This window comes from Carassius auratus, chromosome 22, assembly GCF_003368295.1.
Source record: "Carassius auratus strain Wakin chromosome 22, ASM336829v1, whole genome shotgun sequence".
NCBI classification, from domain to species: Eukaryota; Metazoa; Chordata; class Actinopteri; order Cypriniformes; family Cyprinidae; genus Carassius; species Carassius auratus.
This window is the reverse complement of record NC_039264.1, coordinates 25,400,604-25,415,512: the sequence shown is the minus strand read 5'-3', so window position 1 is coordinate 25,415,512 and position 14,909 is coordinate 25,400,604. Positions and strand designations below refer to the sequence as shown.

At 36.9% G+C, this 14,909-nt stretch overlaps 1 protein-coding gene across 2 annotated transcripts in view; it reads right to left on the bottom strand.

Moving 5' to 3' along the window:
- Positions 1 to 14,621, bottom strand: part of gpc1a (glypican 1a) — a 32,423-nt gene extending 17,802 nt beyond the window's left edge. Inside the window, exons 1-2 of one of the 2 annotated variants that reach the window (XM_026198445.1) lie at positions 14,534 to 14,621; positions 12,589 to 12,901 (exon numbers count right to left, since the gene is read on the bottom strand). In XM_026198445.1, the coding sequence (XP_026054230.1) occupies positions 12,589 to 12,745 (157 nt within the window). In that variant the 5' untranslated portion in view covers positions 12,746 to 12,901; positions 14,534 to 14,621. Of the gene's footprint in view, positions 1 to 12,588; positions 13,110 to 14,533 lie in introns of those variants that run through there. The other variant, XM_026198444.1, reaches the window with a different exon arrangement.
- Positions 14,622 to 14,909: the final 288 nt, after the last annotated feature.

Below are 14,909 nucleotides of genomic sequence, written 5' to 3'. Positions count from 1 at the left end.
ACGTCATGAGCAATATCCTGGTGCTCACATCTTCAAAAACATCAAAGTAAATTTTCTAATAAACATTATCTTTGTTAACAAACCACATAATGCAAGTTTAAACAAGTACATTGTCACAGAAGAATTCTTAAAACTACATTCCATGACAAAAAAAAAAAAAACAGTATTATTTTTTTTCAATTATTATTGATTTGGCTTCTGTCAAGTAGGGGTGGGGAAAAAACTATTAACCTAACTATTGCGATTCTTTTAAAAATGATTTAAAAATCAATTGGTTTATCTCAGAATTGATATATATATATATATATATATATATATATATATATATATATATATATATGTATTTAATTATTTTACTTTTCCTAAGAGGTGGTGGGGAGAAGTTAGTGCTTTTTAATTCCAACAGAGCGTGAAATGTATAGGTGTTTTTCGACTTGGGGCAGCACCGTGCAGACGTTCAGCGTATGACATCAAAGTATGGTGAGAGCGATTTGAAAGCATGCAGAGCCATATGCTCTCTTTAGCTCTCGCAGTGCTTTGATGACGTCATACAATGATCATTCTGCGTGCGCAGTGTCACTGCATTAGATGATGTCATATACGTTACATATACATCCATGACAGAGCCAGAGGACCATACCTCTTCCAGAATTCTTTCTGCACAATTCTTCCGTTTTGAATCCCAAGTGTGGAAACACTTCGGATTCTACAAACAGCTGGGAAAACATGACAAAAACCGTATTCAAAGTAACATAGAATTTTATTTTACTCATTTTGTTGACTATTATATTCATGTGCAAGTTCAGGGTTATGGTACTTGAAAGTTTCATGGTTCAAGCTACTTTAAATATACACTGTGTATGTGTATGCTCCTGAAATAAAAGTTCAGAAAGATGTGATGCATTGTTTTTGGTAAAGGTCCTATGACATGAAAATTTCACTTTCTGAGTTTTTTTATCATTAATATGAGTTCCCCTAGCCTGTATATGGTCCCCAAGTTTCTAGAAATTTGAATCGGTGTAAATCGAGATTTTTGCTATCGTTCTCTGCCTTTGAGAAAATGGAAGCTCAATCAGGCTGATCTTGAATCTCCTCGTTGTGACGTTATAGGGAGAAATGTTACCTCCCCTTTCTCTGCTTTGCCCGCCCAAATATTTAAATATAAAACAGCACAGGCGTTTCAAACAGACTTTTATGATATGGATTCGACGGCACCGCCACAAACAGTGAGTAACATTGTTCATTAATGCCTGATCTGTGATCAGTGATTTCTGATGTGTAGCTAATCATTCAAGTTCACACGGACTTTCTTTCTAAATCGTTTAATACTGTTTATGCATCAGTGAATCAAGCCAGTGACTAAACTATCAACATTCAGTTGTTTCTCTTAGTAGCATGAAACAAATCTGTTATTTAAATTGTGATTTAACTACAGGGAGCGATCAAAGAACGGTCCCTTTTTTTCGGAGCTGTTACACATCGCGAGTATATCTGCAAACTTGCCTAAACTGCCGTTACAATGAATGACGCTGTTATGCTGCACAACAAAACTCTTACTGTATTCATGTGTTTGCTGTTAGCTGTGGTGAAAGCATTTTGTGAGAGATAACGTGTTGCAATAATGACGAGATCACTGCATCCACGCGATAAACAGACTCTGTCTACTCAATGCAAAAAAATAATTATATAATCAACAATTCCACGATTCGTTAATCTCGACAGCTGTAATAGTAAAAAAAAAAAATATATATATATATTTGAGAGGGGTTCCACATGTTACGCATTTTGTATGCAAAGATGTCAGCCAATCACAACAGCTGTGGTTTACTCGGAGTCTCACAGCAGACACGCCCCTTCAAACAGAGCATTCAAGCCAGAGGGCTAAAAATGCTTTTTATTTCTAAATTTTAAATGTAAAAACCATACTAGCAATATAAGTACACCTAAGGAAACATTAAAAAGCATTTAAAGAAAGGGAAATAATCCATGTCATGGGACCTTTAATATGACTCAACATATACAGTCTCTTTTAAGGGTATAATCAAGTATTTTCTTTAAAATGAAATAAAAAGTCTTTAAAAAGCAAACAAAAATCACAATAAATTGTAATATCGAATCGCAATAGTTATATAATCGCAATACTCAATTATCGCAATATATATCGAATCGGCACACAAGTATCGGGATAGTATTGAATTGGCAGATTAGCAAAACAACCCTACCATCAAGACACGTCTGTGAAAAATACTGCAAGCGGAGTGATACAAACGGAGAAGATATTACTAGAATTTTACACTCCTCTCAGCCAATCAGATTTCGAGGACCAGAAAGAACTGTTTGTATAATAGATAGATAGATGGATGGATGGATGGATGGATGGATGGATGGATGGATGGATGGATGGATGGATGGATGGATGGATGGATGGATGGATGGATGGATGGATGGATGGATGGATAATTTGTACTGGACTTCTTGTGTAGCTTTAATTTAATTGCTACTGGTATGTACACATTACTAGGGGTTAAGCCAGATAATAACAGGAAGAGAAACCTTGGAGGAAAAGGGATAAATCACAAGGCTTTGTGCAAGTCACCAGGCTTGGAGAGAGAAAGCGAGAAAGTGAGAATGTGCTTACTTAGTAGACTATAATAACAGCAAATGATAATGTTCCATCATTCTCAATGTGATGCATTAATTTTAATATCCCTCACTGGGTTTTATCGACCGCAGTAGCTGTCACTCGGTGCGTGAGGTTCTTATAGTGAGTGAGGAAAACGTGCCGTGACTGAAACGGCAAGTCATTAAGCAAAATAATAAGTTGTTCCTAATTGCTTCTACTCAAACAATAAAAAATGTCACAATAAATAAATCTCATCAGCCTAATGGTCTGTCGCATTGGTTGACAGGGTCAAAGACAAATGAACAGAACACACCAAGAACTGATAGAATAGATTAAAGTGTCTTTTTTTCAACTACATTTTCATATTCATAAATATTACATTTATAAATTAGCATTTATATATTTATTAAATGAAGCCTATTTTAATTGTGAGAGCAAAATTTTAATATTTTAAAGGCAGGAATCCACTAAACAACACTTTAACCACAAATAAACACAGAGAGGAAAATGGAAGTGTAATCAAGCTAAATTTACAACCTGACAAGTCAAAGTCAAAGCTCAAGTGCTATCCAATCATGATCCGATCACTGAAAATGAACGCTAATGCTAGGTAAAGGGGTCCTTTGAGTGCTTTTCTTTAATTTAAATTCCTTGCTTTCTAACAGGGTCATTGAGACATGCTCAAATTGCCATGCTAGCCACGGTTAAAATCTGGATTACGGGCCCCTGGATTACAACCAGAGCATTTGAGTCTTAAAGAAATCCTAATCCCCGAGCTGTCACGCATAAAGTCAGAAGTGTGTCTGTAACAGAGCATATATGTTCTGTTTTCAAATTCTAAAACATCTTACATTTGGGCTGTTAGCATCTAAAAAAATCCTAATCTCTAAAAACGTCATGCATTAAATCAGAAGTGTGTCCTTAACTGAGCGTATATGTTTTGTTTTCAAATTGCGAAACATCTTACATTTGTGCTGTTAGCATTTAGCTTTAGTGGTTCCACTCCATGCTACTCGGGTGCAATATTTTACGCCCTTAGATAAGATTCAACTTTATTGTCATTGCACATGTGGGTAAAAGGCAACGAAATGCAGTACCACGTTTCATTTCAGATATCAGAATGCTTCTAAATGATCTTTGACCTGTCTTAGTTGTTTTTTTTTTCATGTTGTAGTTGTTTCATGATTTTTTTTTTCATGAGGATAAGCAACCTGTCAATGTTAGCATCTGCTTAATTTTGCTAGCTTTTCCCAAATGACAGTTAAATTTATGCCAAAATGTTTGGACATAGCGTCTTTGGCATCATCAAAACATGAAATGTTTGTTTCTATCGTTTGGTTAGCGTAATACTTTTTCTATGCTAACTACTCCTGACTATTTGGTTGCAGTTTAATTTTCGCATTTATCATCGTTAGCATTGTTCCGTACCAAAACAGAACTGTAGCTGTAGAAGTTGTAGCTGCTTGTTTGTGGCGAATCAGACTAAACCTCAGCACTACTCTCGGGCAATACTTAAACGTATAACATGCTGAACGTCACACTTTTACCCTTAATAGAGTCTGACAAGCATTCTTCTCTCTTAGATCCAATTACAAAGAGACACTTAACGGGTAAATTGTAAAGAACTTATAATTCACTCAATATCAAGACCGTAAAGAGATTACCTGACTAATACAGTCAACGGAGGATGATGTCCAGCGTTAAAACCTTCCTTGAACCCTAACTTGACATGACCTGTTTCAGGACAACCTTGTTTCAGAAACGAATCCATCATTAAGCCGTTATAAGTTTAAACGGTTGCTTCTGGCCAAAATAAATAAGTAAACATACAAAAAAAATAAAATAACACACAATAAGGCTTTCTCCAGTGAAAAAGTCCGTAACTGTTTTCCTTTCACATCAAAATCCAACAACATATTTGCTTTTGTGCTGATTTCTCTTGTAAACGGTGTTTGATCTGGACATTTTTTTTTCTTCTGATTCAGATTAAATGACTTTTTACACTGGAGACAGCAATATTATTTCCAGAAGCAATAGTTTGAAAACATTTTGATGGATTTGTTTATTACAAACACAGATTTTGGCATCACAAGACATTGATTAATGGAGTCATGTGTATTACTTGTAGATTATAGTGTTTTTATCAGCTATTTAAACTCTCATCCTGACGGCACCTATTCACTACAGAGGATGCATGCAAGTGATGAAATGCTAAATTTATCCAAATCTGTTCAGATGAAGAAACAAACTCATCTACATCTTGGATGACCTGGGGGTGAATAAATTGTTCAATTTTGGATGAACTATTCCTTTTAAAATTAAATAAAGGTTAAGAAAAAATGTATGTGGTAACGCAAGTGTTGTGAATTTTTCGTAAGATGTTCTCCTGTGCATATAAATACATAAAACCTATGCATTATTAGTGAATGAGACCCACAGAGAACAGGCTTGTCCATGTGTTGTATATTCTCAGTCTCACTCATGGAAATCTTGTTCAATGCTGAGACACACATTTCATGGCACCCTATGACTCTGCCACTCGAGCCGCATAATGTTTCTCGAACAAAGAAGCTGACAGTGATAATAATCACATCTCCGTCTTCTTCACTCAGTTCTCTTGCCTTTCACCAGCATGCTGGCAGCAAGATAACCTGACAGCAAATTGGCCAACGCAAAAAAACGTGCAATTAATATTGACAGAGCAAAGTGGCTGGAGGAACGCCCGGCGCTACTGTGAATTATTCACAACACTGCTGCTAGCGAGCGTTCAGCACGCGCTGACGAACACTTGTTGGTGGCTGCGGAAGACTAATCACAAATGGAGCCATTTTATGTATTTAATTAGCTGGAGGTGCTAACAGCATAGCCTGAACAATGAACTCTAGCTGCGGTTGTTTTCAAGAAGCGAATCAGTCAAGATATCGTGTTGTAGTTGTGGAGAGTGAGAATTATTCTAGCAACTAAAGAGGGTTATAGACATACAGCATCATCTATATAACTGCAAATTCAACTCGCTTCTTGTTTTTGAGTGATTTTCTGTAGCTTAAACAGTAGTGCATAGCGCTAAACAATGCTAAGGCAAAGTGTTTGATTCTCAAGGAATGCACTAATAACTGAAGACTACTGCAAATGCATCCACAGACATGCTGCTGCTGCACATATCTGCTTATTCTTCTGGTAAAAATGGGCGTGGCCATTTGTACATTTTATGGGTCTCATTCGCTTCAAGCTTTTTTTAGCTGTACGAAACCACTCATTTTGATGCTTGATGTAGCAGATGATGTATCTTAAGATTCAATCACATTATTTCCCTTTAGCAGCTATTAATCCAGAATTCTCGCCCATAGGCTTACTTCAGGGTTAAAGAATAAGGTGGATAGCATATATGAAATCAAAAGAGTATTAATAAAGATAAATGCACACACTACATTCACATATGCACACATAGGATTCATACATGCACACACATTATTCATAAATACACACACAGGATACACAAATGCTTACAAAATTCACAAATGCACACACAAAATTTAAAAAGCACAGAAGATTCACAAATGCTTACAAAATTCAGAAATGCACACACAATTCAGAAATTCAAACAACATTTACAAATGCACTCAAGATTCACAAATGCACAGGACAAGATTCAGAAATGTATTTCTGATGCACACACACACATCTTGATTTACAAACTGCTTGCGGTCTGTGAACTTCACTGCATTTGTGTGTGAATTTTGAGACTCCTCTGACTTGACTTGACACACAAATGCCTTTTTTTAAACAGGAAATGATCTGCAACCAATCAGATATCTCCCTTGTTTGAGCCAATCACAAGTATGCACCCCACGTGGGGGATTGTTTACTTATAAGCCAATCAGCGAACGACTCACTTTCCTCAGCGAACAACCCACTTTCCTCAATCAGCGAACGACTCACTTTCCTCAGCGAACGATTCACTTTCCTCACGCAGCGAACGACTCACTATCCTTAGCGAACGACTCACTTACCTCACGCAGCCGGCGACTCACTTTGCGCAGCCGGACACCCACTTTGCGCAGCAGGGACTCCTTGCGCAGCAGGAGACTCACTTTCCGCACTTTCCGCACTTTCCACACAATAGACTGTGTGAACGCGTTCATGTGATTGGCTTATAAGTAAACAACCAGGTGGAGTGCGTTCTTGTGATTGGCTAAAAGAAGGGAGACATCTGATTGGTTGCTGATCATTCCATGCATTTGTGTGTCGAGCCAAGTCAGAGGAGTCTCAAAATTCACACACAAATGCAGTGAAGTTCACAGACCGCAAGCAGTTTGTAAATCAAGATATATGTGTGTGTGCATTAGAAATACATTTCTGAATCTTGTCCTGTGCATTTGTGAATCTTGAGTGCATTTGTAAATGTTGTTTGCATTTCTGAATTGTGTGTGTATTTCTGAATTTTGTGTGCATTTCTGAATTTTGTATGCATTTGTGAATCTGTGCTTTTTAAATTTTGTGTGTGCATTGGTAAATTTTGTGCACATTTGTGTATCCTGTGTGTGTATTTATGAATCATGTGTGTGCTTGTATGAATCCTGTGTGTGCATATGTGAATGTAGTGTGTGCATTTATCTTTATTGAGACTCTTTTTGGCTCCATACATATATAACTACACAAAATCACCCTGGATACAGGTGGAGCTGGGGGAGGTGGAGGGTCTCTGAAGCACACTGCAACTTCTACAGCAAACACTAGCCGAGTATTTGAATGTGGAGCAGCAAGCTCATTGGCTGCTGATGTGAAAAAGGAACCAATCAGCTGCGCCATGTGGATATTGATGTCATTATATCAGATAGAATTAAAAGCTATATAGTTTTAGTAAACTATAATTATAGCGTTTGAGAAAAATATTTTATTCTTATTTTAGTTTTTTTATGCAATTACACAAAAATGTTTGTTGAAATGTATTCAGCTTTTGTTCAAAATGATCTATTCTATATTTTTATTGCAAGGAAATGTCTGTTTTCCCTCCACACTTTCTAGAACACAGTCAATGCTTTTAAAAGACTTGTCCAGCCCAACTTTTGCAACTACTCCAGTGCACCTGAACAAAAGCAGAGCAGTCAGTCGTTCCAGCTGCTGTTGCTCTGAGTACAGCTGTGCTTTTATTCGCGATCAGTGGCAGGGCATGAGGGTGGAAGATTGAGAGCGCTGGCATGTTTCTGCCCTGATCAGATCTGCATGATCTCGGCTCTAACAAGCATCACGGCGCACTGCAGATCCCCGCTGAGCCGCGCAGGAAAAACACCCCCACGCTTCAAAAGAACAATCAGTGGGCCAGAGGGAGAGAAGCTGTGTGGGAGAAGGTGTAATTATGCTCAGATAATCACGAGTCGACAATTCATCAGCGAAAACATGAACATTTGGCACAAATGTCTTGGTACTGTATGCATTAGCGCAACCTCAAGGCTACTAAAAGTGAAATTGCAGTTAATTAATATAATATGGAGCTATTTCTGCTTAATATCACCTTTAAAAGGACTTTTCTTGATGTAAACTAATGTAACCAGTAAATATTCTTTTTGAATGAACTTGTTTCTTTTTAACGTATTGAAATGTTAGCAGATGAAGCATATTTTTGGTTTTCATGACAGGAGATAATCTTCGTTACTAAAAATATTAAATATAAAAATAATTACATTCAATAATAAATATGATCACATCAATTATTAAATAATAATAATGAATGATTATACAAATAATAATATAATAATTAGTAATACATCATATTTGAATTTAGAATATACTAATAATAGAAATTCTAATTAAGTTTATACTTAATTTAATCAACGCTAATATAGCCATGCTGATTCTGTCATATTACAATACTTTTTTTTAAACTGAACAAAACTTGTCAAATTTAAATCATACAAAACATATTTTTAATTTACATTACGAACAATTACCGAACACTGTGTAAAATATTCTATTAAATACAATAATGTTTTCATACCTTACAATTAAATCTAAACTAGATCCAGTCGTATTAAAGTAAAAATATTTTGAAATTAAATACAACTTGTTAATTAAGATCAAATAAATAATATCTTCATTTTTAGTTTATGATTGATTATTGAACATTTAGTAAAATAAATTAAGTCTTAATATCGAATTTATATATATATATATATAAATACAAACCATATTAATAATACATTTAAGACTGTATTATACAATCAGACAAAAGGGAGATGTTGGGAAGCATGTTCATATCTCAATGATATTTTAATGATATTTCAAATATTATTTTTGAATATAGCAAATTAACACAATTTTACAATTAAAACTTAGCAAGACATTTTGTTTGTGAGTTCAGTCAAAAAGCATGCCTAATAATTCCATAATTTGTGAGGAATTGCTATTGGAGTAAAATTCATGACAGTCATGCAAACAGAAATTAGATGTGTAATACTAAATAACTTCAAATAAGCAAATTTGATTGTCATTCTCCACTGAATAATTATTATTGAATTTGCATGTGCAAACAGGTTTCATTTATGCAAAATGTTTAGCCGAATCAGGCCCGTGCGTCTCCACATGGCTGGGGGGTTGGATGTGCGTGTAGCAGTGTGGTTGAGAACATGGGTGTGTGCCTCTTTCATTACACACAGGGCTCATGGGTGTTGCCTCGTTGTTTAAAGAGCAGAAGAGCTCTGAAACCAGGCTACAGGTTACAAGGATCCAAACATCACAAATCCAACCAGACTTGGATCTCACTTTCAAAACCTGGAAATAAATCTCTTAAAACAACAAAGTTACAATCGCAAACAAATGCGAGATCGCACATATCCCCGACTCCCATCTTCATGGCCTACTTGAGTGAAATGTGAGATTGTCATTGTTTAGATTCGCCGCAGGGCTCGAAGTGTCACATAGTCCCCCCTGCCGAACAATACGCTGCCTCTGTGTTCATAAAAACGGCAGACACACTAGTTGCGTCAGTAATTCTAGACAGCAGCATTCAGCTCTGGTTCCTCTCTGACCTTTAGGTATGCTTTATGATCAGCTCTTTCTAAAACTCGCTAACATGCTTAAAGAAAATGTGACAGAAACCTCAAACCCTTCAACTCAGAAAGCACAATACGAGTATCACCGTCTCATCCGTCAACGTGACATCAAAATAACGTTGTATTGTAATAATCTGAGGAGATGACAGCGCTAGAGCTACCTATAACATTAGTTCAACATTAAAACAACGTTTTGTTAACGCTACGTCTAATATTCTGCGAATATTATTGTTGACAAAATATTAGAAAATAATATAATAATGCAATTTATATTGAAAATCCAATTTTGTTAAATGCATTAATGTTAGTATTAAAGTATTAAAACTAGGCAAGAAATTTTGTTCGCAACCAGTTTTTCATTTGTTACGTGATATAATCCTGTCATCACTTATTCATGCTAATGCCGTACGAAACCAATATGATTTTTTTTTCTTTTGTGGAACACAAAAATAGACGTTTTGAACCATGTTCATGTTGTACTTTTCCTTACAATGAACGTCAATAGGGACTCGGGCTGTTAAGCCCAAAAAAGCTCCAAAATCATCATAACTTCTTAATAAAAGTAGTCCAAATGACTTATGTGCAGTATTCCAACTCTTCTCAAACCGTTTATCGAAGACGGAAATTATTTTTCGGAAAATTTTGCTTAAAGGGATCGTTTCCTTAAAAACTAAACATTTTAGTTGTTCCAAACCTGTTGAACACAAAAGAAGATATTTTGAAGAATGTAGGTAACAAAACAGTTGATGGTCCCACTGTCTTCCATAGCATTTTTTTTTTTTTTTTTTTAGCACACTGGGGACCATCGTTTGTTTGGTTACCCATATTCTTCAAAATATCTTCTCTTATGTTCAACACAAGAAAGAAACTCATACAAGTTTGGAATAACTTGAAGATGAGTAAATGAAGCCAAATTTTCGTTTCTGAGTGAGCTATCCCTTTAAAAATGTCAGTCCCCATTCACTTTCATTGTATGCAAACGAGCAGCTTGGACATCCTGATAGAAATATTTCCTTTTGTGTTTCACAATAAAAATGAAGGCTTTTGAAAGATATTGAGTTGGATACAGCACACTCTAATATTTCTTATATATATATATTTTTTTTCATAATTGTTTTTTTTCATATGGTTTATTAAATAATCATTTAAAAAAACTATTCAATAAAAATAAACAACAACACAGTCAATCAAAGTATATTTTAAACCATTTATATTTACCCACGAACTAATAACACATCTCTAGAAATAAACCTGAACTTCAAGCAGACAAACACTATTTGGCCTCCAACCATTTTTATGCTTTTAAACGAACAACTTCTTCTGACGGTTCGGATGATGAATAAATGATGTCGAGACGGTCTCAAATGAGACGGTGGTGGGCGGCCCAGCACATGCTACACCCCCCCCCCCAACCCTTACTGTCATTGAGACCGCAGGCGATGACCTTGAGAATTTCCTCTCGGCCAATAGGAACCCTTTGTTTCTCTCAGCCTCTCAAATGTGCTGAGGATGCCAAAGTATAACGCCTCAAATACACTTATTACTGAAGGGGGCCGCTGAGGGGATGTTTGTGTGTGTTGAACACAACTGGAAGGCAGAATAGATATTGTGCGGGATATATTTTCATTGCCTTACAGAAGAAGTGCACTGAATAATGGCGATATTGTGTAAATTGTGCTTTATTTACAAGTGTGTTAGCGAGCGTGGCACATGTGCGATCATTTATCTCCTTTAGCTTCTTGGGCACACAGCACAATTAGACATATGCATCCCAGAGGAATTCTGAAAAAAAAAAAACTGGGAGTGCATCATGCACTGATATAATTGCATGTTTATGCAGACTGATTGGTGACATATTACCGGTTATAATGTGCGACCTATTATCAAAAAGATGGCTGTGTCATAAAGATTGATGGCGGATTTCATACTACCCAGCATGCATTGGACATATTCACAACCTGCCAACATTTTTTGGCCGCTAATGGGAATTTGGCTGCAGCTACGAATCACTTGCTGACTGCATGGATTTCAGTTGCTGTCTGTTACTTGCAAATGACAAAGAAAATCACCAGATTTGGACATCAAATGACAAGATTTACTGACTTCTCGTTGGCGTGCGTCTATTTAATGACACCGCTAGTCCTAATCAATACTGCAAATTGCAGACAAACCACAGAAATTACAATTACGGTGAGGTTTTTACCTCGACATTGCAACCCTGAGAGAAACCCACGAATCCAGCCGTCACTGTGTTCATCATAACATGACCTACAGGGACCACATACCGCTGGAGATCAGCTCCAGAACATGCTCTTTCAAACCACACGGGGATCCAGACATCAGGTGGGTGATGAATGAACCCAAAGGTCCTTTTGAATGCGGAAGCCACGACATTACGCCAGGTTTAGCCCCGTTTTAGCAGTTACAGTTGTGCCTATTGTTCTTTTCAGCGCGGCGAGTAGAGCTTTTGTCTGGGACCCTCTCCATCTGTTCAAGAGCTTTCTGAACTTGACATTAACAACACACACCTCGCAGAACAAGAGGAACGTGTCAGGTGCACAACTGATAAAAATGGTTGATAGATAGATAGATAGATAGATAGATAGATAGATAGATAGATAGATAGATAGATAGATAGATAGATAGATAGATAGATAGATAGATAGATGGGCCAAACAAATGGATAGATAGAAATTTAAAAAAAGACAAAAAACATAGGTAAACAATAAGATACATAGGCAAGACAGACAGACAGACTGACTGTAGATAGATAGATAGATAGATAGATAGATAGATAGATAGATAGATAGATAGATAGATAGATAGATACTCGTAGTAAACAGAGAAAGGACAGCGTTGAATATGAATGAGACCGTAGTAAAGGTAACAATGACCTCTTTCACCGGTAATTCATACCTGATATCTCGGACTGCGGGACGCCGTTTAACGTGAAACCCTTGCCGCTGTAGAACTGGCGCACGTCCGCGCAGCTCCGCACTTTGCCGCCCGCGTTATCCGCGGACAGAGACACGGAGATGAGCGACACGAGCAGCGCGACCGCTGTCAGATCCATTGTGTCCGGATCCGGAGACCGAGGAGGAGGAAGAAGTCCACTGACGCTGATGCTCTGCACTTCACACAGCGATTCAACGCATCCGACTCTGTGTACAACAGCAGGGTATAGAAGCAAATCCACTTAAACGCGCGTCCAGGTTTAAAACCGGGGGTCCTGATGAAAGAGGATGCGTGTTATTTATCAGTCCGGTGGGGATCTGTTTCTGGTGCTCATGTCTTAACGCACTATTAATAATGCATAACAAATAAAGAGATCCCTAGCTACTATACTGTGAGAGGAATTGCGGTATAAAGCGCTCAGTGCTGCTGCTGTGCGCTTCTGTGCTGTCTGGCTCTCTAGTGTCCCGTTCCCACTGAACAATAGTGATGATGTCCGATTCGCGAGCGAGTCGTTCTACTGAATCGGCTCATTTGAACGATTTCGAGGAATCGATTTGCTACTTTTATATACAGTACATTTAATATATATATATATATATATATATATATATATATATATATATATATATATATATATATATATTCCACCACAGAATAAAAAAAAATAAAAAAAATAAAGATGCAGTTACTTTGTCTTGCAATTCTGAGTTTGTTATGCTATAGGTCTATCTCAAATAGACAAATATATATATATATATATATATATATATATATATATATATATATATATATATATATAATATCTTGCAATCTAGAAAAAAGACAATATCCGAACTTGGAATTAAATAAAAGCAGCCTAAAACACAATAATTAAAAATAGATACAATTTTGCATTTATTTTTATTATTATTATTGTTTAATGGTGGAAACAAACAGAATTGCAAAAAAAAAAAAAAGAAAAAAGAAAAGAGTTTCCTCATAATTCTGACTTTTGTCTAGCAAGCATGAGATGTGCAGTTAGCCTAACCTTTATTATTATTATTTGTATTATTCATTGGCAGAAATGGGCTTCTATTAGTCTGACTGGTGTGTTTTGTAAGAACAAGTTAAGATCAGAAATCCTTTCATCAAGGTTGGTATTGAGCAATTCAGTGAACAATTCATGAACAGTTAGGCCTACTCGTAGTTCTTCTGTGAGTGCGTTGGCCATTTTTCTCATCCAGCAACGAAAACTGGCAGCCAAAGTGAGCTAAATTAAGCGGCAAAGAAGCTTGGGAGTAAAACTGTACAATGGATTAAACGTTGGAGGCAAACAATAGCCTATAACGTTTGTCTAAAAGAGCTGAATATTTAAGCATAAGGACGAAGCGTTCGAGGAACCTTTTGCGGCGATGACTCAAATGAATCGACTCGTTGAACGAATCCGTTCGTTCCAGTTTCCAATGAATTTCCTAACATTACTGAACAAGTCCAGCCCTGTGGTAGAATAAAGAAGAAGGGTGGGTGGGTGTAAAGACACCTGCAGGTGGTAGTCGACGCCCCCTGCCGCCTTCCCAGACTACTGTAACACAAGGTATCCCGCGTGGCAATTGATTTTGAGGTGGGATATTAAATGGACGCGATCACAGAGTGAATCGGTTATAGGCTGAAACCGAGAACATAGTCAGCTGCGAAAGCCTGTTATTTTTCAGTCAAGACACATCTAATTAAGTGCACTTAAATTCGTGCGGGTTTGTGTCGAACGGGTTTATTTCAATTACATGGGGTTACACAGCTGCCTGCATGAAGAAGAAGAATTATTTTCACCACGACAATAAGCGCATAGCCGTGCCTCCGACAAATGAAAGTGAGTCATTATTCAACTAAGTGAAAAAAAAAAAAACATAAATAACAACACAGCACTCACCTTTAAGCTCAAAGCAGTTTCAAGGGCATCATTTTTTTGACAGTTGCCCTGCACTTTGTTGGCATACATTCGAAATGAAGGGTTTCAGTGTGGCTGGAGACCAGGAAATGTTCGTGACAGCTTAATTGGCATCTAAATAATAAGACACAGCTAATTAAAAATGCAGCATAAATTACATCATGTCCGCGGAAAGACGTGACGACTTAATTGTGCGTCCTGGGCGTGACGGGCTTATTGCAAACCTCGCTTAGTTATAGAGCACAGAATATGTTGTCAGAAATTATGTAATTGATATAAAACAGGTTCAATTCGGGCTGATAAACATTTATGCGGATATCCAAACGCGAACAGGCAAGATAAAGTAGGCTACTAGACG